Source organism: Narcine bancroftii, chromosome 1 (genome assembly GCF_036971445.1).
Source record: "Narcine bancroftii isolate sNarBan1 chromosome 1, sNarBan1.hap1, whole genome shotgun sequence".
NCBI lineage: Eukaryota > Metazoa > Chordata > Chondrichthyes > Torpediniformes > Narcinidae > Narcine > Narcine bancroftii.
Window position 1 is genome coordinate 192,523,651 of NC_091469.1, and position 25,771 is coordinate 192,549,421.

The window sequence follows — 25,771 nt, forward strand, 5'->3', positions numbered from 1 at the left end:
TTGGAGTTTCATATTTTTAAGTTTCTACATTTTTTCCTCAGAGGCCCATCTTTGCAGATCTTTTACTAAACATGTTATCTCTTTTTCCCAACTGATCCAATTTTTTCATATCTTCCTTCTTAATTTTAAAAGTATAACTTATAATTTTTCCTCTTAAATATGCATTCATCTCATCCTATAAAATACATTTATCATTAACCAACAGAATTAATCTCAAAAAAATTTGAATTTGTCTTCTAATAAAATCACAAAAATCTGGTATTTTTAATAACATTGAGTTAAATCTCCATCTGTAAATTGATTCTTCTTCATCTAAGTTTGCAAATGTCTAACATAAAGGTGAGTGATCAGATACAATTATTGCTTTATAGTCAACTTGATTAATTCTACCTTGGAGGTGTGCTGATATTAAAAATCTATCCTTGAATATGAATTGTGTCTGTTTGAATAAAAAGAATAATATCTCTCTCTCTCTCTCTATCTCGCTCTCGGGTGAATTCTTCTCCATGTGTCTGTTAAATTCAAGTCATTCATTGGTGTCAAAGTGGTTTTCGCTGCCTTTGCTCTTGTTACTGTTCTGGTTGATCTATCTAAAACTGCATCTTGACAAAAATTGAAATCCCCAGTTGTTAAAATATTATGATGTGCTCCTGCCAAATTTGGAAATGTATAAATTTTTTGTCATCCACATTCAGCACAAATATATATTCAAAAGAGTCCAGAATTCTGAAAAGATTTGACAATGTACTATAATATTTCTTCCTACAGGATTAATCACTACATTTTGTATTATGACTGGAAGAGTCTTCTTTATCAAGATTGCCACTCCCCTTGCTTTTGAATTAAATGAAAAAGCTGTGACCCTCTCTTTTTAATTTCTGACATTCTTTTTCAATTAAGTCTCGTTGAAAAAAAAGCTACATCTACTTTCATTTTTTAATGTGTCAATATTCTCTTTCTCTTCACGTCTTTTTAGCCTGTTAACATTAAAACTAAGAAAGCTCAATATGTTACTCATTGATATTTAATTAAGTCCCAATCCAGTGACATTTCCCCTTCACCCCTCTCCTCGCACCTCCTCGAACATCCAATGACTCCTTGTCTACCATGTTAGGGGTCGTCCTCCTCGGCAATTCAGGTAGGAAAAAGAAAGATTATACATAATCAGTTTAGCTTTATAACAATTATAATATTCAAAAATAACAAAAATCCCCTCATTTAATGTAGCTTAAATAATACACAACCTTACCCCCTCCCCCCCCCCTTTTTTAAGGGTTGCGGATCAGCCACAAATACACACGAGTCAATAGTAGTCATTCCATAAATCTTACAACTCCCCCTGGATGTTTACCAATATCAATCTCATCTATGCAGAAAAAAACTGCCTTATCTTCAAACTCCTTCTTGCTGATTAACTGGTAGTGTTTCAACAAATTCTTCCATATGAACATGATTTGCAAACTTGTTCTGTCTGCCTTACAAGAAAATCTTCAAAGTGGGAGGATGGTGCAAAATGAATCTGTAGCCCTTTTTCCATAAAGCGTGTTTGACTATATTAAATTCTTTCCTTCAGCAATTCCAAACTAATGTCAGGATGGAAAAATATCTTTGATCCATGAAATTCCAATGGACCTGTTTATCTTTGGTACCTTGTCCTGCTAGAGCCAATATTTTCTTTTAGTCTTGATAGCAAAGATATTTTATAAATATAGACCTTGGCTTCTGATCAAGTGGAGGCCATGGTCTCAAAGCTCTATGCGGCCTTTCAATTTCAATAATATTATCGAATTTATCTGGTTGCAAGGCCTCTGGAATCCACCGTTGAAAAAAATCTTATCAGGTCATCACCTTCATCACTTTCTTTAAGGCCAAAAATTCTAATATTATTTCTTCTAGTAAAATTCTCTAGTAGATCTTATTTTTCCCAAAGTTGCTTCTTTTCAATGGTCCATGCATTCCATTTACTTTGTCCAAATTATTTTTCAATTTCTGTACAATAGCAAAGTACTTCATCCATTTATCTGAATTTTTCATGTTTGTTCTCATCTCCCTCAATTCTTTTAACAACAGAGCATTTGTACAATCTTCTTCCGGTGGCATTTTCAGTTTCCTACCTTTATCTTTAGAAACTTTCATCTGCTTTGGTACTTCCTCTTTATTGCTGGCCTGCAAATCAGACACAGAAATGTCCTCTCATTCCTGAAATAAGGCTGGGTATGTATCTGAGCGGGCAAAAATGTTGCTGGCTCCAGTGACATCTTGGAGCTCTTTTGACACACATGAGCAGTTTGGCATCTTCCTCTTCAGCACCCTTACCCCGGAGAAGCAGCTGTGATGGCACAATAGTGCATCAGACAGCCCCCATAGGGGCACAACTCGCCCAGAGATGAGCTCTCACCTCACCTCCCAGATCCATTGAAACGGTAGTCCTTTTTTCTTTATCTTGTCATTATTCTGACTGTGTTCGTGATGGGCCAGTGATGGTCTTCCCTCTTTTAGAAAACAAATCATTGTAAAATAGTTCATAAGCAGTTTTTAAAAAAATGTTTGGTTCAATGTACTTTGCTTATTTAGCACTTTTTCAAACTAATTCCCAGGAGAGTCAGATTTCCACTTCCTGGCTCTACCACATCACATGATGTTCTCCACCTCCCCCATTTTACATAATTTTCAAAACCATAATTTATTTTTCGACTGATAGGATAATTTAACAATATTTAAACTAATTGAAATCAAAGTGGTTGTTGAAGGTCACTGGGAAATTCCTTAGTTCTGATTGTCTATCTTGTTCTAACAATTTCCCTCCATTAGTAAAGGACAGAATTGAATGAGACTACTCAAAAATAGACACTGGGATCACAATGAAGCTATACTAACTTTTATGATGCAGGTGTTCTACCTACCATCCTCATGCTAATTACTCTGGTTGCTGCCTGCTGTGTCATTAACTGTACTGGTTGTAACTTGAATCCAAGTAAGGGGTGTTTTTTTTAAATAAATACTATCAAATTGGATTCCAGAACATCTGTGGCCAGATCAAAAGCAGAGAGCTCATTGTGAGTTGAATCCTCAAAAATAAAGGAAGAGTAGCTATAAACAAAATTATGCAGATCCAAGAATTAGAACCACAGAACATTACAGCACAGAAACAGGCCCTTTTGGTCCCTCTAGTCTATGCCAAACCATAATTTTTGTCTAATCCCACTAACCTGCACCCAGAGCCCTCCATACCTCTCCCATCCATGAACCTATCCAAATTCTTCATAAATTTTTAAATTGAGCCTGCATTCACCAATTCAGCTGGCAGCTCGTTCCACACTCCCACCACTCTCTGTGTGAAGAAGTTTCCACTCATGTTCCCCCTAAACTTTTTCCCTTTCACCCTTATCCTATATCCTCTTCTATCTCAATCACCCTCAGTGGAAAATGCCTATCTACATTTACCCTCATAATTTTAAATACCTCTATCAAATATCCCCTCATTCTTCTACACTCCTGGGAATAAAGTCCTAACCTGTTTAATCTTTTGCTGTAACTCAGCAACATATTAGGAAATCTCTGCACTCTTTCTAATTAATATTTTTACTGTAGTTCGATGACCAAAACTGCACACAATAGTCCAATTTTGGCTGCACCAAGTCTTGTCCAACTTTACCATAAAATCCCAACTCTCATACTCAATACTTTGATTTATGAAGGCCAATATGCCAAAAGATCTCTTCACATCCCTATCCACCTGTGACATCACTTTCAGGGAATTGTGCATCTTAATTCCGAGATCCCTCTGTTCTACTGCATCCCTCAGAGCCATATCATTTACTGTGTATCTCCTTTCCTGGTTTGCCCTTCCAAAGTACAACACCTCACACTTGTCTGCACTAAATTCCATCTGCCATCTTTCAGCCCATTTTTCCAGCTGATCCGGAACCCTCTGCAAATTTTGAAAGACTGCTGTCCACAAAACTTCTAGTCTTGGTGTTATCTGTAAGCTTGTTGATCCAATTTACCACATTATCATCCAGATCATTAATATAGATGACAAACACCATGGTCCCTGAGGCACACCGCTAGTCACAGGCTTCCAGTTGGAGAAACAATCATTCACCACTACTCTCAGGCTTCTCCCATCCAGCCATTGTTGAATCCAGTTCACGACATCATCAGGAGTACCTAGCATTTGAATCTTCCTGACTGACCTCCCATCCTGGACCTTGTCAAAGGTCTTACTAAAGTCCATGTAGACAACATCCACAGCCTTTCATCAACTTTCCTGGAAACCTCCTCAAAAACTCTAAGATTGGTTCACACACAGAGCCATGTTGATGATCCCTAATCAGTTCCTAAATAATTGTATATCCGATCTCTTAGAACACATTCCAAAAATTTACCTACTACTGATGTTAGGCTCACCATCCTATAATTTCCAGGGTGAATTTTGCAACAGAACAAAGGAATTCTGGAATAAAATTTTAAAAAAAATGTACTATCTACTGAATAGATCAGGCAGCATCTATATTTGTTAATATTTCAAGTCAAGGATCTTTCATGAGAATATTCCAAATGGCTGGGGTTGGTGTGCCTTCTCCCATGCTTCCCAAAGTAAAAGTCTTGTGCAGCAAATAAGATATTTCTACAATCAGCCGGGGTTTGGGATCTTCAAGTACACTGACCTAGATTATAGTTGATGTTTGGTGTACTCTTGCATGAGCTAATGCTTTAACTTGGCTGACTTCAACGTGAAAGTCAAAGGAATCTGGTCCAGGAGTATTGTTTGCTACTTCTGTAGATGGGAGGGAGAGGTCAGGATGAGCACAAGCTGAAGTTTATTAGTGGGCTTGTGTCCATGGGAGGTGGAAGTCGTGGAGTCAAGAGAATGATGTTGAGTGTGGTGCTATGTATGGGTTGGTTAGGCAATGATTATTAGCCATAATGTAATGTCACACTGCTGGGGTGGGGGTGGGGGGGGGGGGGGTGTTGGTGGAGTAAGTAACTGAAAGATGATCTCCCTGAGGTAGGTTCCAGCATTGATGTGCAATATGCTCAAGCAAGCAGGATTTTTTTTTATTGCATTGCGGTAACAATATTTATTGCCTATCAATCTTATTTATTATCTCTTTAATTTAATGTATAGTATTGTAGTTTTTATGAAGTACCTGTTCGGCTGCCCCAAGTAAAAATTTTAGTGCATTTGTACATTGGACAATGTATATAACAAGTTTGTAATTCCAGTTCCCCCTTTCTCCTTCGGTGAAGGTTCCTTCTTTGAACTGAGACCATAGTCGATGTTGAGTACACGATTATACGAGGAAAAATACTGAAGTGGTTTCCTTTTGCCTTCAGTTGCTGTGTCCATCGTGAATGGGTAACCCTGGGCAGGTTCATCTTCGTTTCACAACCATAAATTCCACTTTCTGGAATCTGCCATCACTTGACTGATTGGGAGGCTAAACAGGTAGTGCACCTTGCCCAAGGCTGCCCTGGAGGCTACCTGACGGAAGGGCGCCCACTTGGCCTTTTAATATTTGGATCTCCTTTATTTACTACAAGCCTGAACTCCTGAGCCGGAGGCTGGGCCTGATCTCCAACCTGGGGCAGGTTCTGGGATCAGAGCAGCTCGGAATAACTTGTAATTGGATTTAACCCTTCCAGTTAGTCACGCGTGGCAAGAGAAAGGAGCGCGGATCCCATGAGTGATGGAAAGCATAGTTCCTCGCCCCATCCTCCCAATGGATAAATAGTTCCCTCATCACACGACGGCCCTCCCTTCCACTGTCCCGTCCCGCTCCACTTAGGCAGATTGAGTTCATTTTCCCTCCGTCGGCTTGCCTTCCCAGTTTTGGCGCACTTCGCAGGGTAGACGGGGGTATATGGGCAAGCCGGCGAAGCTTGGGGTAATATGTGGGCGAGTTTTAGTGCAATCTGCTAACATCCTGTCATTAGTCTTTCTTTTTGGAAGGTCCAGAGGACAGGACGGGCTTGTCCAGACGAGCGAGTCGAAAAGAACTTGTCTGGAAGTGGTTGTATGGCCGGACTTGTCCAGATGGGCAAATCTTGAAGGGCTTGTCTGGAAGTGCTTGTCTGGACAGGCTAAATGGAGACCGACTCAGGGTCGGAGAAGCCTCGGGCAAACAGGGTTCGCGTGGCGACAACTTCAGGATAATTCTGCTTCCCAAAATGTCCCAGGGATCGGCGAATCCATCAGCCCAGGGAATATCATTGAGACCTCCCGATAATGCCTTAAGCAGCAGGTATCAGCCCAGAAGTGTCAGTTAAATCGAGCAGCAGTAATTAACTGGGTATCGATGAACTCATGAAAAATCGATAAAACGTGAAAGGGAACGAAAACTCCCCAACGCGTCTCCTCTCCGTAATTTGGGGTCATTCCGTACGTTTCTGACGGGTCGGTCGGTCAATCAGGGCAAGAAAAAAAATCGAATGTATATTTTTTTAACGAAGAGGGTGCCGCATGCGACGTGTGAATGGGAGTCAGCGGTCGGAGAGACGGGGATGTTCCATCTGCTCCCGGACGCCCGCTCTCCCAGTGGGCACCGGCACGACGATTCCTTCCGCAGGTGCTGACATTACCTGCTACTGTGTTAACCTCTGAAATAGTAAAAGTCTCTCCCACGGTATATTAACGGACCAGACCTGTTATTACCTGGCTTGATATCTTACTATGACCCCTCTCTGTCCTTTGTCTTTATCTCTCTCTCTCTCTCTCATTATATATATATACATATAAAAGCCTCCCTCCTATCACCGATTCATCTACCTGTCCCTCCGCCCTGTTTCGTTCCCCATTTCCGACTCACTACTGTTCCTTCATTCACTTTTATCTCTCTCTCTCTGGCCATTCTGACTCTGTCCTTTCCCTTCTGCTATCTCTCGTTGGCCCAGCTGCTCGTGTTCAGCTGCTTCCCAAATTGAAACATAGTCTTGTTACGATATAATAATAACCTTTCATTGCATTGCGAGTCCTCTCACTAAGGGATGCATTTGTCCATTTCCCACAGCCCCTTCCATCCCCAAGTACTGTCTGCTTTGAGAACGCTTGTTTTGTCCATCCTTTTCTCTGTTTTATAGCCTTTCTTTTGCAAGTGAGAGAGAGAGAGAAAAAAAGCTGGGACTCGGGAGAAGAGCCCGAACTCTCCCGTTCAGTGCTGTGCCAAAGCACACTGTCCTCTACGCGTGTGAGTCACCTGCCTTCCCAACTCCTTATTGTTCCCCCAGCTTCGTCCTTCCTTTCACTTTTTTGAAGCCTGTTGCTCACAGGGCTCCGCAAAATGAGCTTCAAATTGGATACATATTGAGGGTCCTTTGTCTGTCGAGGGTCGTACAAGGCTAATTAAATTTGATCTTAACAAATAAGGCACGTCGCCACCCATTAATCCCAATTCGGCTTGCATCCCGCACTTGCATTCAGGGGCTGAGTGCTATTTCTTAAAATATGCCCACTCAGTGAGTTTAATCTATTGAAAAACATTTGCAGAAGTCTATTGTCCTCCCAATCTTGTAGCCATTTTCCATTAGAAAGCGAGGAACAGCCGTTTGCCGCGTTGAGCCATTAAACCAAAGATCGTCTGAAAACCATAATATATTTACGCGTCTCCGTTTTTTATTTCGATGTGGAGTTTTTAATCCCCCTATGAAGTTTTACTGTGAAAAATCGTTTAATATAGAGACATTCACCCGATGTTTAAGTTCTCTTACTGGGGTGGGGGGAAACTAACCTTTTGAATTTTGACTGGGGAGGGCGGGAACAATGTTAAACCCCTCGAGAAGATTTTTACGAACACACTCGCGCGCAAAAGAAACCAGTTTAAATGATAACAGAGGTGATGGGATTAGTCCTCAGAGCCGCGCCCGGTGCTCCCTTTACAATTCGGCTGAGTTTAACTAAACAATCTTTTAGTAAACATACAGGACTTGACCAAAAAAAATCTGGAAAAAGAGCATTTTGTAAACTAGATCTTTGCTGGATATAAATATAAAACAAAATAATGGTTGAGTTGAACTAACGGATGCCAAAAATGTGAGTCTGGAATTCAAAGAACTAGCCGCGAGTCCATTCAAACTAGAGTCTGATCCATACAAATATATATATATATAACTAATAGATGCCGCTTTAGTGTCGGAAATTATTCTATTCGTTTACAAACAACAATTATGATCCAACTGTAAGTTGTCAGTTCTCTCAGTTTAAAATGTTTTTTGCTATTTATGATTTTTTTTCTATTTTTCAAGGCTTAATAACAAGACTGAGAATAGTGTGAGATATTTTCTTTAGTAAGATGCCACGCTTGATGTAAGCGGCCAAACGAGCGGCGTATTCTGGTCTCTCAGTAAAATAGGAGTTAAATTGGGATGAATCGGGAGTTCGCATCGCCCGACGGACCACGGGTCTGCGACGGGTGTTCAACTTAGAGCGTTCGAAGGCGAGGAAGATCAACCCAATTTATACCGGAGACCCCCTGCTTTGTAAATTTCAAAACGAAAACAATTGCATTGGTAATTTTGCCGTCGACCTGATATTGCAATACAAGATGAGACGCGGCACCGTTTTCGGTTCTTTCTCTGGACACAGACGGACGAGCTCTCGTTTTGTTGTCCTTCCTTCCTCGACTGGATGCAGTGAACGCACCAGTAACAACCTCACTCATCCCAGCGTGTGCAGACCCTGGCGGGGACCCTACATCGCATTCTAAAGGAGCCCGCATTTTAAAGAGCAAGGCTAGCAGCTGTTTTATCGCTAATCTTTCTCCTCTGTCAGTCATTCCCAAAGGTCTTTCGCCTGTGGCACCGACTGGTTACCTTGTAGATTTCCAGATCTTTATAATAATGTCCCCTCCGTACGACTCTACCCCTCCTCCCATCCTAATCAATGCTCAGGTTTAACCGGCTTTCTTTAGTTTGAGATATTATATTTTCCTGAGGGAGAGAGAAAAGAAACGTGGCTTTGGGTGTCAAAGATCGCTCTTATTTTTTTTAAAAGAACCTCATCAAGAATGGGCGTGAAAATCGATCTGCCCCACTTTTATCCGCCCTGACATTATTTCTGATCGCCGTGAATGGGCGTGCAGCGAGAGTAAGACGAGAATAAAGATGTTCCCTCAGCGGGACGCTTCGTGCCAGACTGCCTTCTGTGTTCCAAATCAGTCATTGTAATCGCCCCTGTCTAACATTTAAAATGTATTTACAAAGATGAGAAAGGGAGCGGACTATTGAAAATCCGACAAATATTGTGAGCCTTCCGACAATGTTCCGTCCGCCAATGAATATTAAATTGCAAACTTTTCTCTCTGGTAAATGGGCGCCGACTCAGCGGTATCCCCGTTTGCCGGGGCTGTTGTCTTTCAGAGAGTTTTTGCCTATTCTGCTCGTTAGACGGAGAAAGAAGTTACAGGTTTCAAAGCGAAAAGGCTTTAATCCTATTGTGAACATACTTCGAGTGGGTGCGGACTCCTTGGGAGAGTTGCTATATTAGGGTGTAAATGGGCTCAGGTTGTGAAGGGCACGTGGTTGCCGCAGACTGGGGTTTATCACGGTCTCGCCCACCTCCAGGGAGCTGTCAGAGAGGGGGAGGCCTTAGGGAAGGAATTTGGCTCTTGAAGCTCGGCCAGTTTGTTGGTTTAAAAAAGGATCAGGTTGGCAAGGTTGTGGGGCTGCGGGCTGCCTTTCAACAGGTGCACAGTCAAACTGATGGGACCGATCCTGGGCGCCCACTGCCCCCTTCTCTCCACAGGCTCCGTCCTGTAAGCAGCCTCTCTCGAGACGTCAGAAGGTCATTAATAACCAATTAGGAGGTCATTCAGGCGGCTATAAAGAGGGCTGAGATTTTTTTTTACTTGCTGGAGATTCTTCGGTTTTTTCCCCCCATCCCTCCCACCACGGCATCTCTCCTCTCGCTCGGTCTCTTCCCACTTCTGCAGCGCCCATCACCACTCGACCATGGGTTCGGTCCTACCGTCTGAAGCGCTGACCCTCAAAGCTGGGTTCAAGCCTCACGGTTTCTCGCTGGCAGAGATCATCACTTCTGACATTCTTCACAGTTTTTTGTACGGTCGTTGGAGGAACGTCCTGGGAGAACAGCTTTTCGAGGAGAGGAACCACACCGGGCAGAAGACCGCCTTCACCGCCGAAGCTCTGGCGCAGTCCTTCACTGGAGGTGAGCTCAATCACACCTGCTGCAAACTACCTGTGGCCACTGTCAGAACCGAAGTACATCACCGATGTACGGAGGTGCAAGCAAGACCATGCGTGTCGGAGCAGAAATCATTCCTGGTTTTGTTCCAAGTACTTTGATTGTGAGATTTACATTTTGGCCATAGCACATTTTGCAAAACATAGACTTCCATCATTTTTATTTTTAACTGTAAAAGTTTAAAATTGTGGGTGGTCGGATCCCCGTCATAAAAATGAATAAACACGCCGTTCGGTTCAAATGATGGAAACTATACACTGCGCAGAATATCAATGTGAGGCTTGAAAGTTTGGCGTCTTCGATCGAAAATAGAATTGAGTTTGTATTTACATCTGAACTAGGCGAATGTCTTCTGCGGGGGCTAAGTACGAGTTAAGGGCCAGAAATCAGATAGAAGCAAGGCTATTCGGCCAGCCGTGCCATGTTGGCTCTTCAAATGGCGAGCTGATCGCACCACGGTAATCTTTCCTTATTGAGCAGATGTCCGATTCTATTTTTGAAAGGAAATTCTGCTTAAATTTACAAGTGTTACCCCCCCCCCCTCCCATCTTCTGAATGAATCTTGGATTGGAAAGGCTTCTCTTGAATTAAATGAAGTGGAAGTCAGCGATGAGGTCAATGGACTGCCTGATTTTATCCCTTCCCATTCTCAATTTAGGGGTAGTGGGCGGATTTACCTACCGGCCGACTGTACTTGGAGAGAAGATACGCGTTCCCTATCGTTTTGAGAGAGTTTAACGGATAGGAATATTTAGCGTTCCTCCAGTGATATTTGACGTAATAGACTTTCTGGTTTAAAGAGCCGGTTCTGTGCAGAGCTTATAATCCGAATTCTGACCAGCCTCCTCGCACACCCTGGGCTTTCTGGCTTTTCCCGGTTGAACCTCTGTTGAACTTGACGTCTTTAACCTGGGCTGACCCCGGCCAATCATTTGTTCTGTGTTTTAAAATAAAATCAGGGAGTTGACTCTAATAAATAATCACGAAATATGGAACTCAAATCTAAAAATGTAACCCATTCTCCGGATTCTTAGCAATGTCTTCGCTTGTTTTAAAGTATCTATAACTTTTAATAGGACGATCCCGCTCTGTGGAAGAATAATTAGGCATCACTTTAAATCGAGCCAATAACATTTATTCGACGTCTCCAGCTCCTGGACATCACCTTTAAGAAGGAGCTATTTTTTGCTGGCTCAGGCTCGTTGTATCCCTGCACCAGGGGGCTTGGTGCTAAACTCTCTCTTCTCTCCTCTTTCCCCGAATCAGAAGTTCAGAAGCTGTCGAGCCTGGTTCTCCCGTCTGAAGTGATTATCGCCCAGAGTTCGATCCCGGGTGAGGGACTGGGTATCTTCTCCAAGACTTGGATTAAGCCGGGCACCGAAATGGGACCGTTCACTGGCAGAGTCATCTCCCCGGAACACGTGGACCTGTTTAAGAACAACAACCTGATGTGGGAGGTGAGGAGAGGGGCACAACGCGCTCACCTGGTAGGAGGGAGCCTCATGTCACCCCGGTTAGAACGTCTGTTCCGTTGTATTGGTTCCCTTTTATTCTCTGCCTGCCATTCTTTTTCATTTGATCTCCACCGTCCCCATCTCTCCCCGACCGCGCCTCATTCCCACCTGTCCGCCTGTTTTTTGCGTACGAGTCTTTCCTGGTGGTTGTTGGTTCAGATTTTAATTTATTTTTTTTCCCCCACCGTTTTAAACGCCTGATCCTTTTACGATTAAAAAAATTATTTTTGTGTGGTTTTTTTAATTGCAAAGTCCCTTGCTCGACTCTTTCATTTTACCCCCCACATCTCCATTCTGGGCCAGTTCACCCCCCCCCCCACCCCCCGGGGTGTCAGCTGTTCCCGCCTGACCTCTCAAGGGGATTCTCGGGGTTTCGGGTGGTCGCACCGAGGATTAAGGGCCGGCTGACCTCCCCTCGAGTCATTCGAGTGACTGCTCCATTGGCAGGGTCTTTGGTTTGAAAGGACAGGAAGGAGCCACGGACAAAAGGGGCCCATTGGTCTCCTTCCTGGCGAGATATTCCTTGGCCCAATTGCCTCGGAGTCTCGTCTGATCGGTATTAAAGCGGAATTTCATGCCCAGCTGGTCTATTGCGGATGAAGCCATGGTGCGGCTGGTTGGGGGTTGGCAACCTTGGGGTCGGGACAAGCTGTGGGAGGCATATGTTGGACACCGAGCGCGGAGTGGGACGTTCCTCACTCGGAACAGCCCGGGGGTGAATCGTGCTCTCTGAGGGGCGCTGGGCCCGTGCTGGGACTCCTGCCGGAAAATGTTCCTTCCGCTCGTCGCTCACCATGAACCCCGCACTCGCTGGCTGCGTGTCGCCGCAGCCTTCCACTTTGTACAGAGATGCTAGAGGATCTCAGCCGGCTTCACAGCGCCCATGGTGGGGGTAAAGATAAAACCGACATTTCGGGTCCGAGCCCTTCCTCGAGGTCCGAAACGCCGGCTATATCTTTACCTTCTCTGGACGCTGTGAGACCCGCTGAGATTCTCCAGCGTTTCGAAACTCAGTCACAGCGTGGGCAGACTTCCGTGTTCCAGAGCCCGACACTCCTCCTGCGGCTGCCTGCATTCAGATCAATGTCGGAGCCGCAGGTGGGGTTCAGTGTCCTGGGTTAGTGCGACACGGGTCGGTATTAATGTTGTGTTTCAGTGACCTGGGTTAGTGCATGAGTTAGTGCGACACGGGTCTGGATTGATGTTGGGGTTCAGTGTCCTGGGTTAGTGTGACACGGTTTGGTATCAATGTTGGGGTTCAGTGACCTGGGTTAGTGCTTGAGTTTGTGACATGGGTCGGGATTGATGTTGGGGTTCTGTGTCCTGGGTTAGTGCAACATGGGTCGGGATCGATGTTGGGGTCCATTGTCCTGGATTAATGTGACACGGTTTGGTATCAATGTTGGGGTTCAGTGACCTGAGTTAGTGCTTGAGTTTGTGACATGGGTCAGATTCGATGTTGGGGTTCATTGTCCTGGGTTAGTGTGCAAGTCGGTGACACAGGTTGGGATCGATGTAGGGGTTCAGTGACCTGGGTTAGTGCATGAGTAATGACATGGGACTGTATCGATGTTGATGTTCAGTGTCCTGGATTAGTGCCACACGGGTCGGTATCAATGTTGGGGTTCAGTGACCTGGGTTAATGTGACACAGGTCAGTATCGATGTTGGGGTTCAGTGACCTGGGTTAGTGACACGGGTCGGGATTGATGTTGGGGCTCAGTGACCTGTGTTTGTGCAACATGGGTTGGGATTGATGTTGAGGTCCATTGACCTAGGCTAGTGCGACACAGTTTGGTGTCAATGTTGGGGTTCAGTGACCTGGATTAGTGCACCATGGGTTGGGATTGATGTTGGGGTTCAGTGTCCTGGGTTAGTGCGCGAGTCAGTGACACAGGTTGGGAATGATGTTGGGGTTCAGTGTCCTGGGTTAGTGCATGAGTCAGTGACATGGGTCGGGATTGATGTTGGGGTTCAGTGTCCTGGGTTAGTGCATGAGTCAGTGACATGGGTCAGGATCTATGTTGGGGTTCATTGACCTGGGTTAGTGCAACACGGGTCGGGATCAATGTTGGGGTTCAGTGTCCTGTGTTAGTGTGACACAGGTCGGGATTGATCTTGGGCTTCAGTGACCTGGGTTAGTGTGACACGGGTCAGGATCTATGTTGGGGTTCAGTGACCTGGGTTAGTGTGACATGGATCGGGATCAATGTTGGGGTTCAGTGTCCTTGGTTAGTGCAACATGGGAAAGGATTGATGTTGGGGTTCATTGACCTGGGTTAGTGCGACATGGGAAAGGATTGATGTAGGGTTCAGTGACCTGGGTTATTGCATGAGTCAGTGACATGGGTCGGAGTTGATGTTAGGGTTCAGTGTCCTGTGTTAGTGTGACACAGGTTGGGATCGATGTTGGGCTTCAGTGACCTCAGTTAGTGTGACACGGGTTGGGATCTATGTTGGGGTTCAGTAACCTGGGTTAGTGTGACATGGGTCGGGATCAATGTTGGGGTTCAGTGTCCTTGGTTAGTGCAACATGGGAAAGGATTGATGTTGGGTTCAGTGACCTGGGTTATTGCACGAGTCAGTGACATGGGTCGGAGTAGATGTTAGGGTTCAGTGTCCTGGGTTAGTGCGACACGGGTTGGAATCGATGTTGGTTTTCAGTGTCCTGGGTTAGTGTGACACGGGTTGGGATCGATGTTGGGCTTCAGTGACCTCAGTTAGTGTGACACGGGTCAGGATCTATGTTGGGGTTCAGTGACCTGGGTTAGTGTGACATGGGTCAGGATTGATGTTGGGCTTCAGTGACCTCGGTTAGTGTGACACGGCTCAGGATCTATGTTGGGGTTCAGTGACCTGGGTTTGTGTGACATGGGTCGGGATCAATGTTGGGGTTCAGTGTCCTTGGTTAGTGTGACATGGGAAAGGATTGATGTTGGGTTCAGTGACCTGGGTTATTGCATGAGTCAGTGACATGGGTCGGAGTAGATGTTAGGGTTCAGTGTCCTGGGTTAGTGCGACACGGGTTGGAATCGATGTTGGTTTTCAGTGTCCTGGGTTAGTGTGACACGGGTTAGGATTGATGTTGGGGTTCAGTGATCTGGGTTAGTGCGACACCCGTCGGGATCGATGTTGGGGTTCAGTGCCCTAGGTCCCATCTCGTTTGCAATCCAATGGCCCGAGCTTGTGCGAGTGTTCGCGGAAGCGGGGAAGGGGTTCCGAGTCAACCTCAATATCTTCTTGCTGGCCCAGGTTTTTAATGACGATGGCACGGTGAGGTACTTCATCGACGCCAGCCAAGAGGACCAGCGCAGCTGGATGACTTACATCAAGTGCGCCAGGAACGAGCAGGAACAGAATCTGGAAGTGGTTCAGATCGGAAACAACATCTTCTATAAAGCCACCGAGGTGGGTCAGGGGATTGTGTCGGGGTTTAGGCTGTCCCGGACTGGGCTTGAACCCATCTGGGTTCCCAGCCTTGTGGGAATTGTGTCTCGCCTCGACGAGGGTCGGGTGTGAGGAGAAGCGAGGGACCGAGTCCCGTCCTGAACACCCGGAGTTTTACTGCATGGACGAGGAGAAAGAAACTCCAGCGGGTGTCCGTGAGGAGAATATTCTGCCCAGTCAGAGTAGGTGGAGGTTTGGTCCTGTGCCGAAGGGTAACCTCTTCGAAAGAACGCTCCTTATTTCGAACTTGCGCCGTTATGTGCCTATGGACATGGAAGGGCTGCTCCAAACGCTAAATAGCCATCGCATTGGCATCTTGATCTCGATGATCCTAAATTTCTTCTCCCCGGCCCCAAAGCCCCATGGGACAGAGTGAGGGGGCGAGATATCGTTTCATCCGCACAAGAGACCTGGTTTCAAAGATAGGGCGAACATTTTTCGCAGCTGCACAACTCAGGGAGGGAGCCCCATTAACCAGTTATCCGTGGAACTCCTTCCCGCTCTCTCCGTTTTCCGTCCTCCCCGAGATTGTCTATTCACCTATGGCGAAAGGCTGCCTCAGGCCACTGGTTAACTCACCCAAACCAAAGGAAATGAAGGATCATCCGAGTTATTGAACTCCCGCCCTCTCATGGGATCTCGCAGGAAGGAGAGGGCTTTAGCTCTATTTGTCCAGCTTCAATCAATGGCAACGTTTCTATTAACTCTTGAGAAAGTCTGATCACGGCGCTGATTCTGTTAAACAAGATGTATTCAGGGAGGGAGATCCCTATCCGAGTCCGGAATGATTGAACAAAATCTTCCACTTCCTTCTGATCTGGTCCGGCTCCTCGAGCTGGGGTGCGAGAGGGGAGTTTTCAAGAGGTGAAAGCTTTCCAGCGGGTCCAGTAGAGTGCGACGGGATAGGACAGCGAGTGGGTTATTCGGCATCCGAACCCCCTGGACCTGAATGGATGCAAAACTTCGAAAACGAACTGGCGCCTCACATTTCGCCAAACACCTTCTAACAGGAAAGGTATTTGTGGTTTCGACACCGTGGATTTAAATGTCTGTTAGATAGACAGAAAATGTAAGACTGTTATGACCGCGTTAAACGGGCACGGTATTCCGAAAATAGCATCGGGGACTGAAACCAAGCCCTTTTCTCCTTCTCCATGTCCCTTCAGACTATACCTCCGGACCAGGAGCTGCTGGTGTGGTACGGAAATACACAGAACACATTCCTTGGGATCCCAGGGGTGCCGGGAATAGAGGAAGAGCACAGGAAAAAGAACAAAGATGGTAATTACTGTTAATCCCCGTGGAACACAACTAGATGGTGTGATAAGGAACAGCCACTCCAATTGCATAGAAACGATCCAAAAGTATTGATTATGAATCATCTTTTACTCGAGTGAAATTGAGCTACTTTTGTTTGTTTAATAAATATATCACCTTAAGGGGGTGTTCCAACAATTAGATCAGCCAGAGGGAAGAGCGAGTGGTTGGTCAAAGGCGTGAAACATGGCCACAGGGAAAGTCGGGAAGAAGTGGCAATGGCAGGACAGAGAGGCATTTAGAGAATGGGGGCAATATTTTCATTGAGTTTTAATCTGTTTCAATCTAACCATTTCACCTGGATAAACTAAAAGCTACAATACTCAGATTTTAGCTTTTGCCCCCCCCCCCCCCCCACATGCTATGAAACAGCTTATTTGTCTCAAAGCATAAAGCAAGACATTTCCCCTTCGTTCGGTGTAGGTCGGTGCGCTCCGATAACTGCTCAATATCTCCCTCCATGTTGTTTCTCTTCCTTCAAAGTTGGCTAGTGCTGTTACTGCTAACTCAGGCCTCATGGTGCTGAAAGATGTTCGCATTGACAACCATGTATAATGAAAGGGGAAGCTTCTGCTGCCTTCACATCACAACCACTGCACTCAAGAACAAAATTATGAACATAATGTTCATTATTGCAGTTTGCTATCAGACTATAAGATACTATTTCAGTGTGCAGCAGTCTCGAGGCCAGTATTTCAGTGTGTTATCAGCTTGTTAATCAGTATTCCAGAGGGTATCAGATTGTAGATCAGTTTTTGAGAATGTTTCGGGTGGTAGATCAGTATTTCAGAGTTTCTTCAGGCTTATTAATCAGTATTTCAGTGTGTATCAGACTATAGGTGAGTGTTCCAGTATTTTATCAGACTGTAGTTCGGTAATTCAATGCACATCAGACCATCTGTCAGTATTCCAGCATGTATTAGCGAAGTGAGTATTTCAGTGGGTATCAGACTGCAGATAAGAATTTCAGTATTTTATCAGATGGTAGGTCAGTATTTCAATGTTTCATCAGGTGTGTCAGGCTTTTTGTCATTATTTCAGTTTTCGATCAGTCTGTAGGTCTGTGCTGCAGTGTGTATCAGAGTGTAGGCCAGAGTTTCATTGTGTATCAGAATGTAGATCAGTATTTCAGTTTGTATCAAACTGCAGGTCAGGTGTTCAGTGTTTCATTGGATTATAGGACAGTATTTCAACGTGTATCAGACTGAAGGCTGGTATTTCAGTTTTTTAAAGTCAGATCAGTATTTGAGCATATCACGGGCAGTAAATCAATATTTCATTGTGTATTAGGCTGTTGGTCAGTATTTCAGTGTGTATCAGACTGTAGGACAATATTTTTGGTGTTTATCATTATCATACTGCAGATCGGTATTTCAGTGCATATCAATTCGTAGGTCAACCATTCATTGTTTGATCAGACTGTACATCAGTACTTCAGTGTTTTATCAGATGGTAGGTTAGTGTTGCAGTATGTATCAGACTGGAGTCCAGTATTTCAGTGTGTATCAAATGTCAGATCAGCATTTCAGAGTTTTTTCACTCTGTAGGCCAGTACTTCAGTGTTTTATCTAACTGTTAGTGTGTGTCAGACTGTTGTTAGTATTTCAGTGTGAATCAGACTGTAGATTAGTTTTTCAGTATTATCAGATGGTAGGTCAATATTTTTCTGTACATCATACAGTATTTCAGTGCATATCAATTCATAAGTCAGCCATTCAGTGTTTTATAAGATTATAGGTCAGTATTTCAGTGTGTATCGGACTGCAGATCAGTATTTCACTGTAATTTAGTCTGAAGGTTAGTATTTCAGTTTATCAGTCTGTTGGTCAGTAGTTCAATATTTTATCAGACTCTGTCTGTATTTCAGTGTTTTATCTGACTGTAAGTCAGTATTTCAATGTGTATGAGACTGCAGGTCAGAATTTCAGTGAAATTCTGAAATACTGAACTCTGACCTGCAGTCTGATACACACTGAAATTCTGACCTGCAGTCTCATACACACTGAAATACTGACCTGCAGTCTCATACACACTGAAATACTGACCTGCAGTCTCATACATACTGAAATACTGACTGACAGTGTGATACGCTGTATGAGACTGCAGGTCAGAATTTGCTGAGCACCTTTGCTCTGTCCATATCAGTGATAGGGATCTTACAGTGGCCTACCACTTTGAATCTGTGCCTCTCATCCCACACTCCATTGCCTCGTGTACTGTCAGACCAGGGCCACCCATAACTTGGAGGAGCACACTTCAGTTTTTGACTGAGCACTCTGCATTCAGATGGCATTAACATTAACCTCTAGTTTTTCCCTCCCTTCCCCATCTCTTTGACCTCTTTCCTCCAGCTTTCTTACCCTTTCTCTCTCCATTCACAGAGCCAAACTCTCCCCCTGTTTGCTGGTGTGCTCTCCCTCCCTTATCTACCTATTACCTCCTGCCTGTGGGACTGTGCTCCTCTCCTACACTCCCCCCCCCCATCCTTTTGTTTGGGCACCTGCCTATATTTTGAGCACTTAATGAAGGGCTGAAGCTTGAAACGTTGGTAATGTATCTTAACCTTAACCTGCTGAGTTTCTCCAGCATTGTGTTTTTACTTCAATCACTGACCTTTGTGAAGACCTTTGTGTTTTACTCTTATTCACTGCAAAACTCTGTGAAATCTCTTTGAGGGACTGAAGAAAGTTCTCTTTTGCTCTCTGAAGGGAGTTCTGTGGGATTCTCTCTCACTTCTCCCCATCTGTAACCCCTGCTGCTCTCAAACTCCCTGACCATGTGCTCACTCACACTTGATTCCACAGCCACATTGCCCTCCTTGCTACTTCTCTCTACTGCTATCTTATGCCTCGTGGTTTCCAGCTCTGGTTCCAGTCCTCCCAGTTTGGACTGCTGCTCTCTCCGCTTCTCTCGACAAATTCTATGCACCACGCTTGCCTTGATGCAAAGGTATCAGCGGCAACCTGCTCTTTCACTGCCAGAGCTCTGGATCTCGCTGGCCACAGCTCTGGATCTCGCTGGCCACAGCCGTCTCTTTGTGATCAACCACCGGGTATATGCTTACCTGGCGTCCATCAAGGGTCGCATGCTCGCCTCCCTGGAGACTACAGCCTCTGTGACCTTCAATGCGGGTTTCCATCTTGGCCCCTATTGGATCTCTCAATGCATCGAGCGCTGACTCATGCATTAGGCCAGGCTGCCTGCTCTCTGGACCTCCCGTCGCCTCGTCTGCGAACTCTCACTTGGGCCCTGGCCATGTGCCCATTGGAGCTCATGACTCCTTGGCTGCAATCTCTTACCTGGCCCCTGGCCGCCCTCGGGTCGAAGCTCTCAACTCCGACTATCGCCACGAGGCTCCTGATGATACTGACACTCGCTGCGGTTCCGACCTCACTGCTGGATCCCACAGGCTCATCAACACCCCCCTCCCCCACCACCTTTCCTTACCCTCCCTATCCTCCTACACTTTTCCCTACCTCCCTATCCCTCCACCTCCTCCCAACACCCTCCACTACACCGACTCCCGCTCTGACCTCTACTTGGTCTTTACCATCCCCTCTGACCTTCCCCTCTCTGAGACGGAGCGCTCATCAGAGGCCTTACCTTCATCCCCTTCTGCCTAAACCTTAATGAGTTCCGGACATTCCACGATGCCAAATTCTTCTTGTCGCCTCAGTCCCCAAGCCCACTTTCATGACCATGACTCTCCACCCACACTCAAGACCCCTTCTCCCACTTTAAGCCTTCTTCTTCCTCTTGGACACCTTGTCCTGGCTGACTGCCTGCTCTGGATCTGTTTTTCAACTGCCGCCAAGACGCCAACTATCTCAACTTCACCACTCCTCTCACTTATGCCATTCTCACCTCCTTCAAATGCACTGTCCTCCACAACTAACCAACCTCACTATAAAACCTGCAGACAACAGTGGTGCTGTTGTGGACTGACATACTGACCTCTACTTTGCCAAGGCCTGATGACAACTCTCAAACACCTCCTCTTACTTTCCCCTTCCACGGGACCCCATCGCAGCACATCAAGCCACCATCTCCAGCACTATCTCTAACCTCATCATCTCTGGTCACCTCCCTCTAATGGCCCCCAACCTCATTGTTTCCCATCACAGCACTGCCTGGTACTACCTCCTGCCCAAGATACACAAACCCAATTATCCAGACAGACTTATTGTTTCTGCTTGCTCCTGGCCCACTGAACTTGTATCATCTTACCTTAAGCCCATCTTTTCTTCCCTGGACCATTCCCTCCCCACCTACAACTGCAATACCTCAAATGGCCTCCATCTCTTCAGTGACTTCCAATTCCATGAACTGGACTACCTCACTTTCACTGAGGATGTCCAATCCCTTTACACCTCCATTTCCCATACAGAACGTCTAAAAACCCTTTGTTTTTTTTCTTGACAAGAGACCAAACCAGTCACCCTCCACCATCATCCTCCTCTGCTTGGCAGAACTTGTTCTCACCTTAATAACTTCTCCTTTGACTCATCCCACTTCCTCCAAATCAAAGGAGTAGCTATGGATACTTCCATGGGTCCCAGCTATGCCTTCCTGCTTGTCAGCTTTGTGAAGAAATCCATGCTGCAAGCCTATACAGGTAAAGCCCCTGAATTCTTCTTCCACTTGTGTTTTTGCAGGAGTCATCTACTGCATCTGGCGCTCCTTTATGGTGTTCTCTACATTGGAGAGACAAGATACAGACTGGGAAATCGCTTCGCTGAGCACCATTGCTCTGTCCACACAGTGACAGGGATCTCCCAGTGGCCAACCTTTTCAATTCTGTGACCCACTCCCATGGCGTCATGTACTGTCAAACCAAGACCCTCTGTAAATTGGAGGAGCAACACTTAATTTTCTGTCTGAGCACTTTCCAATGTGATGGCATTAACATTGACTTCTCTGGTTTCTGCTCAAGCCTACTCCCCATTCTCCCTCCCTTCCCATTCCCTCTATCCACCCTCTTCCCTCTCTATTCACAGAGCCTCTGTTTGCTGGTGCGCCATCCCTCCCTTATTCACCCCCTGCCCCTCCTCCCACCATTTTGTTCAAGCGCCTACCTACATATTGTCATAATCTGATGAAGGATTCAGGCCCAAAACGTTGATTATGTATCTTTATCTTTGCTACATTAAGTACACTGTTTGACCTGCTGAGTTTCTACAGCATTTTGTTTTTACTACAGGTTAATATTGCAGTGTATATCAGAGTGTAGGGCAGTGCATATGAGAGTGTAGGTCAGAGTTTCAGTGTGTATTGGACCGTTGATCAGATTTTCAATGTGTATCAGTCTGTAGGTATTATTTCAGTGTGTATCAGACTGCAGGTCAGTATTTCAATGTGTATCAGTCCGTAGGTCAGTATTTCAGTGTGTATCAAAACATCAATCAGTATTCGCATAGGTTCCATAGGTGCTCTGTTGTTAGTAAGGGATTATTTAAGGTGGTATGTGAGTGGGGGAGAAAAGGTGGAGAACCACTGGTGTCAAGGGAATGTTATTCTATGTTTAGTGTCCGCCCAGGGTAGACATGTTCAGTGTGAGGGAGGAGCTACAGTTTCTAGTTGCTGGCTTTCAGTGTGATGGGGTCTTGCCAATGAATGATTAATACTAACTCTTCCCTGGGTGGCATTTATCGTCCATCCCCAATTACCCAAAAGGAAGGATTTTCCTTAAACACTGCTGCCCTCCATGGCAAAGGAACTCCCACACTGTTATTAGGGATAAAATAGGATCTTGACCCGGCGACCACATGGGAACTGTCCTGGTCTGGATGGCATGTCTCCTCGAGGAGAACTTGGAGCTGGTGGTTTCTGTGGAACCGCTGCCCTAGACATTCCAGACGACAGAGACTGGGGATTTGGTGGGTGTTCAGTCACGATGTCTCTAAGCAAGAAGTAGTGTTGGAGTTGTACTTAAGGTGGAGTTAAAATATTTAACCACTGATCATCTTAATAAACCACTTCATCAAAAAAAGTCATCAATTCCCCAGCACCTTGTCACGGCCTTTGTTATAGTGTTAAAGTGGACCTTTGGTTGTTTGAAAATAAACACGGATAGAGCTGCACAAACTGCTTTTAATCATTTTGCAAAGCATGAGAACTCCTTTACTGCAAGAAGCATCACCATGAGCAGCTAGTCTCACCCCGACTTACAAATTATGTATTTATGCATTTCTAACCCTATACATTCTCTAGAACATTGGATGGGATAAGGGACTGCTCCATATAAGTACACATCTCTTAGATTTTTCTTGGGATTCATTAATCGGGGTGGAGTCCCTTACCCAATGGTCAAGTCTTTTACTACCCTACCAAATAAGGAGGTCGTTATCAGCTCTAGCAGATAACAAAAAAGGAAATGCAGAATCTTCACCAACCACCAATCGCCCCTGATCTTTGGACTTGCTTCACTTTCGAATCATGTGCTTAAACAAAATCTCCGGACTGGGTCTCGGGCAAAACATTTTAACAAATACTCCGCAATGATCCAGCCACTGTGCAGAGAGAAAGGGTTAACGTTGCAGGTTTGCCCTTCCTTTCCCGGAGTTGGGGGAAACATGCAGGTAGGTTTTCTGCAGGAGTTGGTGAGGAAGGGATGTGCGGAACGGAGGGGGTTGGGGGGATACGACGACGATCTCCACGGGGGCTCGGCCGGCGCTCAAAGCCCATGCTGGCCGAGCTCCCCGTGCGCATCTCCGCCGCGCCACGGGAAGCTCTTGCTAACCTTGTTCCTCTCCACTTTCTCGGCAGAGGACCCCAGTGCAGCGGACGGCTCCGCGGGCAGCAACGTCGGACGGATGCGGTGCGTGATCTGCTACCGCGGCTTCAACTCCCGCAGCAACCTCCGCTCCCACATGCGCATCCACACGCTGGACAAGCCGTTCATCTGTCGCTTCTGCAACCGCCGCTTCAGCCAGTCCTCCACTCTGAGAAACCACGTCCGCCTGCACACGGGAGAGCGGCCCTACAAGTGTCAGGTGTGCCAGAGCGCCTACTCGCAGCTGGCGGGACTCCGAGCCCATCAGAAGAGCGCCAGGCATCGGCCGTCTCCTGGCTCGCTGCCGCCCCACTCTCCGCCCCTGGCGGCAGCGCATTCTGCTCCGCTGACACACCGCATCCCAACCATGGTGTTGTGACTGCACCGGCGCCGCCACTCGTGATTCTCTGAACGAAATCAACAGCACAGACTTCTTGGAAGATCACTCTTTCATTGGCACTTGGCATGGAAACAGATCCCACGCACCAAAGGGGGGGTTCCCAATTCTGACCCAGAGTAACCGACCACCCCTCCTGGGCGCAGTTGCTGCCCCCACACCTGCCATGCCCAGGGTTGAGAAGGATGTGAACGATTACAACCCAACATAAAGTAGAAGTTGGCCCGCAACCTTCGTGTTCCCCCTCTCAGTCCCACCCGAATGATGCGCGAGTCCTTCACGTACGGGCTGGTACCTCCTCACGCTGGAGGACGGGGCGGACTGATCTCCCCACCCCGTGTGTCTCCAGTGCTTGCTGTGATCCTAAGCCCTGCGACTAACCGGAGACGTTCTTCATCGCGGGCAACACCTCTGCTCCCCGTGGCCCACGACTCGCATCCCTCGGTGTACATATCGAAACGCCCCCGTTCCGACCCATCGAGTTACCCAGAATCAACGCGCCTTTCATTAGCGCCAACAAATTCCTGCATGTCAGGCCGCTGTCAGTGAATGGTGGGTCCCTCCCGGTCCCGGGTGGTGGGGGGGGGGGGGGGGGTGGGGCATCGCCACTGTCAAACGTAAACCTGAGGAACAGACCACATTCCGCCAGGGGAGCGGAAAACCTCCCAATTTCAGGTAGGTTCCCCCCCCCCAAACCACCATTCGGATCTTTTTCCCGTCGTTTCTCTCGTCCTCCCCCCGCTTTTATGCTTCATGCCGCCCCTTCACACTCCAGTCCTGACTCAAACGTTGGCTCTCCACGGACGCTGCCTGACCGGCGGCGAGCCTCTGTTCAGCAGTGGCAGCCCCGCTCCCATTCAAAAAGACCAAAGCCACTCACACCTGCGACCCCGAACACAAACAGGCAATTCTGATGGTAAAGCCGACTTTTGCGCACAGAGGCCAAGTGATGGGCTAAAGCCCCGCCATGCACACACGGGCGGGAGAAACCCAGCAGGTCACGGGGAGGGACAGGGTTCCTTCCTCTGGATGCTGCTGGGTTTCTCCAGTGTATTTGTGTCTTGCGCCCGATCCCGGCATCTGCAGACTTTCTTGTTTTTACCGCCCTAGTCTATGGAACTTTTGAGGTGCAGTTGATTTTGCTATGAAATCCGCATGAGGACAAAGTACTGTTTTCATCAAAACATTCTCATAATTAAACCTGTTGAATCCCCATGATGGAATTTGTTGCAAAGGATTCTTTATCAAAACGAATATTAGTTGAAATAGAATTGGATGTAATTATTAAAAAGGGTTGTTCTCACTGGGGTTTGAATTTCAATTAAGAACTGGGTCCCTGATTCATTTAATCGGTTCCCAGCAGGGGAGCTGGGCTCCAATCGAACGTCAAGTGATGTCCCCTCACCGGCTCAGTCCTGATTGGGTGCGTGTGTGCAGTTTTCTGGTGCTGGCTGCCCCCCGCCCGGTGCCCGCACTGATTCATTACATTAAAACACCCAAGCGCTGGAGGACCTCATCTGGTCTATCCAGCATGTATCGGAGACAAAGATCTATTGGCGCCCTTTCGGGCCGGAGCTCTTCTTCGAGGAAAAAAATCAGAAAAGGTAGAAGCCGGATGTATCAGAAAGTCTCAGAATTCAAACAGTGGGGGAGGAATCCAGACCAACAAAAAAAGGTGGTGTTAATTGGATGGGATAAGGGACTAGGTGGAATGGAGAGATGAAGGGGGAAGCAGGGGGTGGGGGTTTAACAAAGTTGGAGAAGTCAATATTAGTGCCATCCGGTTGGAGGGTGCACAGTGGGAAGATAAGGTGTTCCTCCAATTTAGGGGTGGCTTCAGTCAACTGATTCATTACATCACCAGCCCCATTGTATTCTGTTCTCAACAAGTGACGGCTGTTAAGTGAACTATATATTAATACTTATGGAAACAAATGTTTGTAGTGACTGTGTGCAGCTTCCAAAAGAGAATGAAAATAATTGTCACTTTACTTTGTACATATTTAAACAGATATTTGCCTGACATATCATTGCATTTGTAATTATATATATTGTAAATGTTTACTGTAAGCAAATGTACAAATAAATCTGTACTTTTTCATGTATTGCTAAATAAACTGTACC

At 46.2% G+C, this 25,771-nt stretch overlaps 1 protein-coding gene across 1 annotated transcript; it reads left to right on the top strand.

Moving 5' to 3' along the window:
• Positions 1-9,948: 9,948 nt before the first annotated feature.
• prdm12b (PR domain containing 12b) lies at positions 9,949-24,186 on the top strand. The gene is made up of 5 exons (XM_069905793.1): positions 9,949-10,165; positions 11,468-11,658; positions 14,967-15,122; positions 16,328-16,442; positions 23,244-24,186. Exons 1-5 carry the CDS (start codon positions 9,949-9,951, stop codon positions 23,627-23,629), a joined length of 1,065 nt encoding a protein of 354 aa, XP_069761894.1. The 3' UTR covers positions 23,630-24,186.
• The last annotated feature ends 1,585 nt before the right edge of the window (positions 24,187-25,771 follow it).

What these genes read in the sequence shown, in the direction of transcription:
- prdm12b (XM_069905793.1), top strand. Translation starts at nt 9,949, where the DNA reads ATGGGTTCGGTCCTACCGTCTGAAGCGCTGACCCTCAAAGCTGGGTTC. An exon ending in GGCGCAGTCCTTCACTGGAG is followed by an intron (nt 10,166 to 11,467) that starts GTGAGCTCAATC and finishes TCCCCGAATCAG; the next exon opens with AAGTTCAGAAGCTGTCGAGC. An exon ending in CAGGAAAAAGAACAAAGATG is followed by an intron (nt 16,443 to 23,243) that starts GTAATTACTGTT and finishes CTTTCTCGGCAG; the next exon opens with AGGACCCCAGTGCAGCGGAC.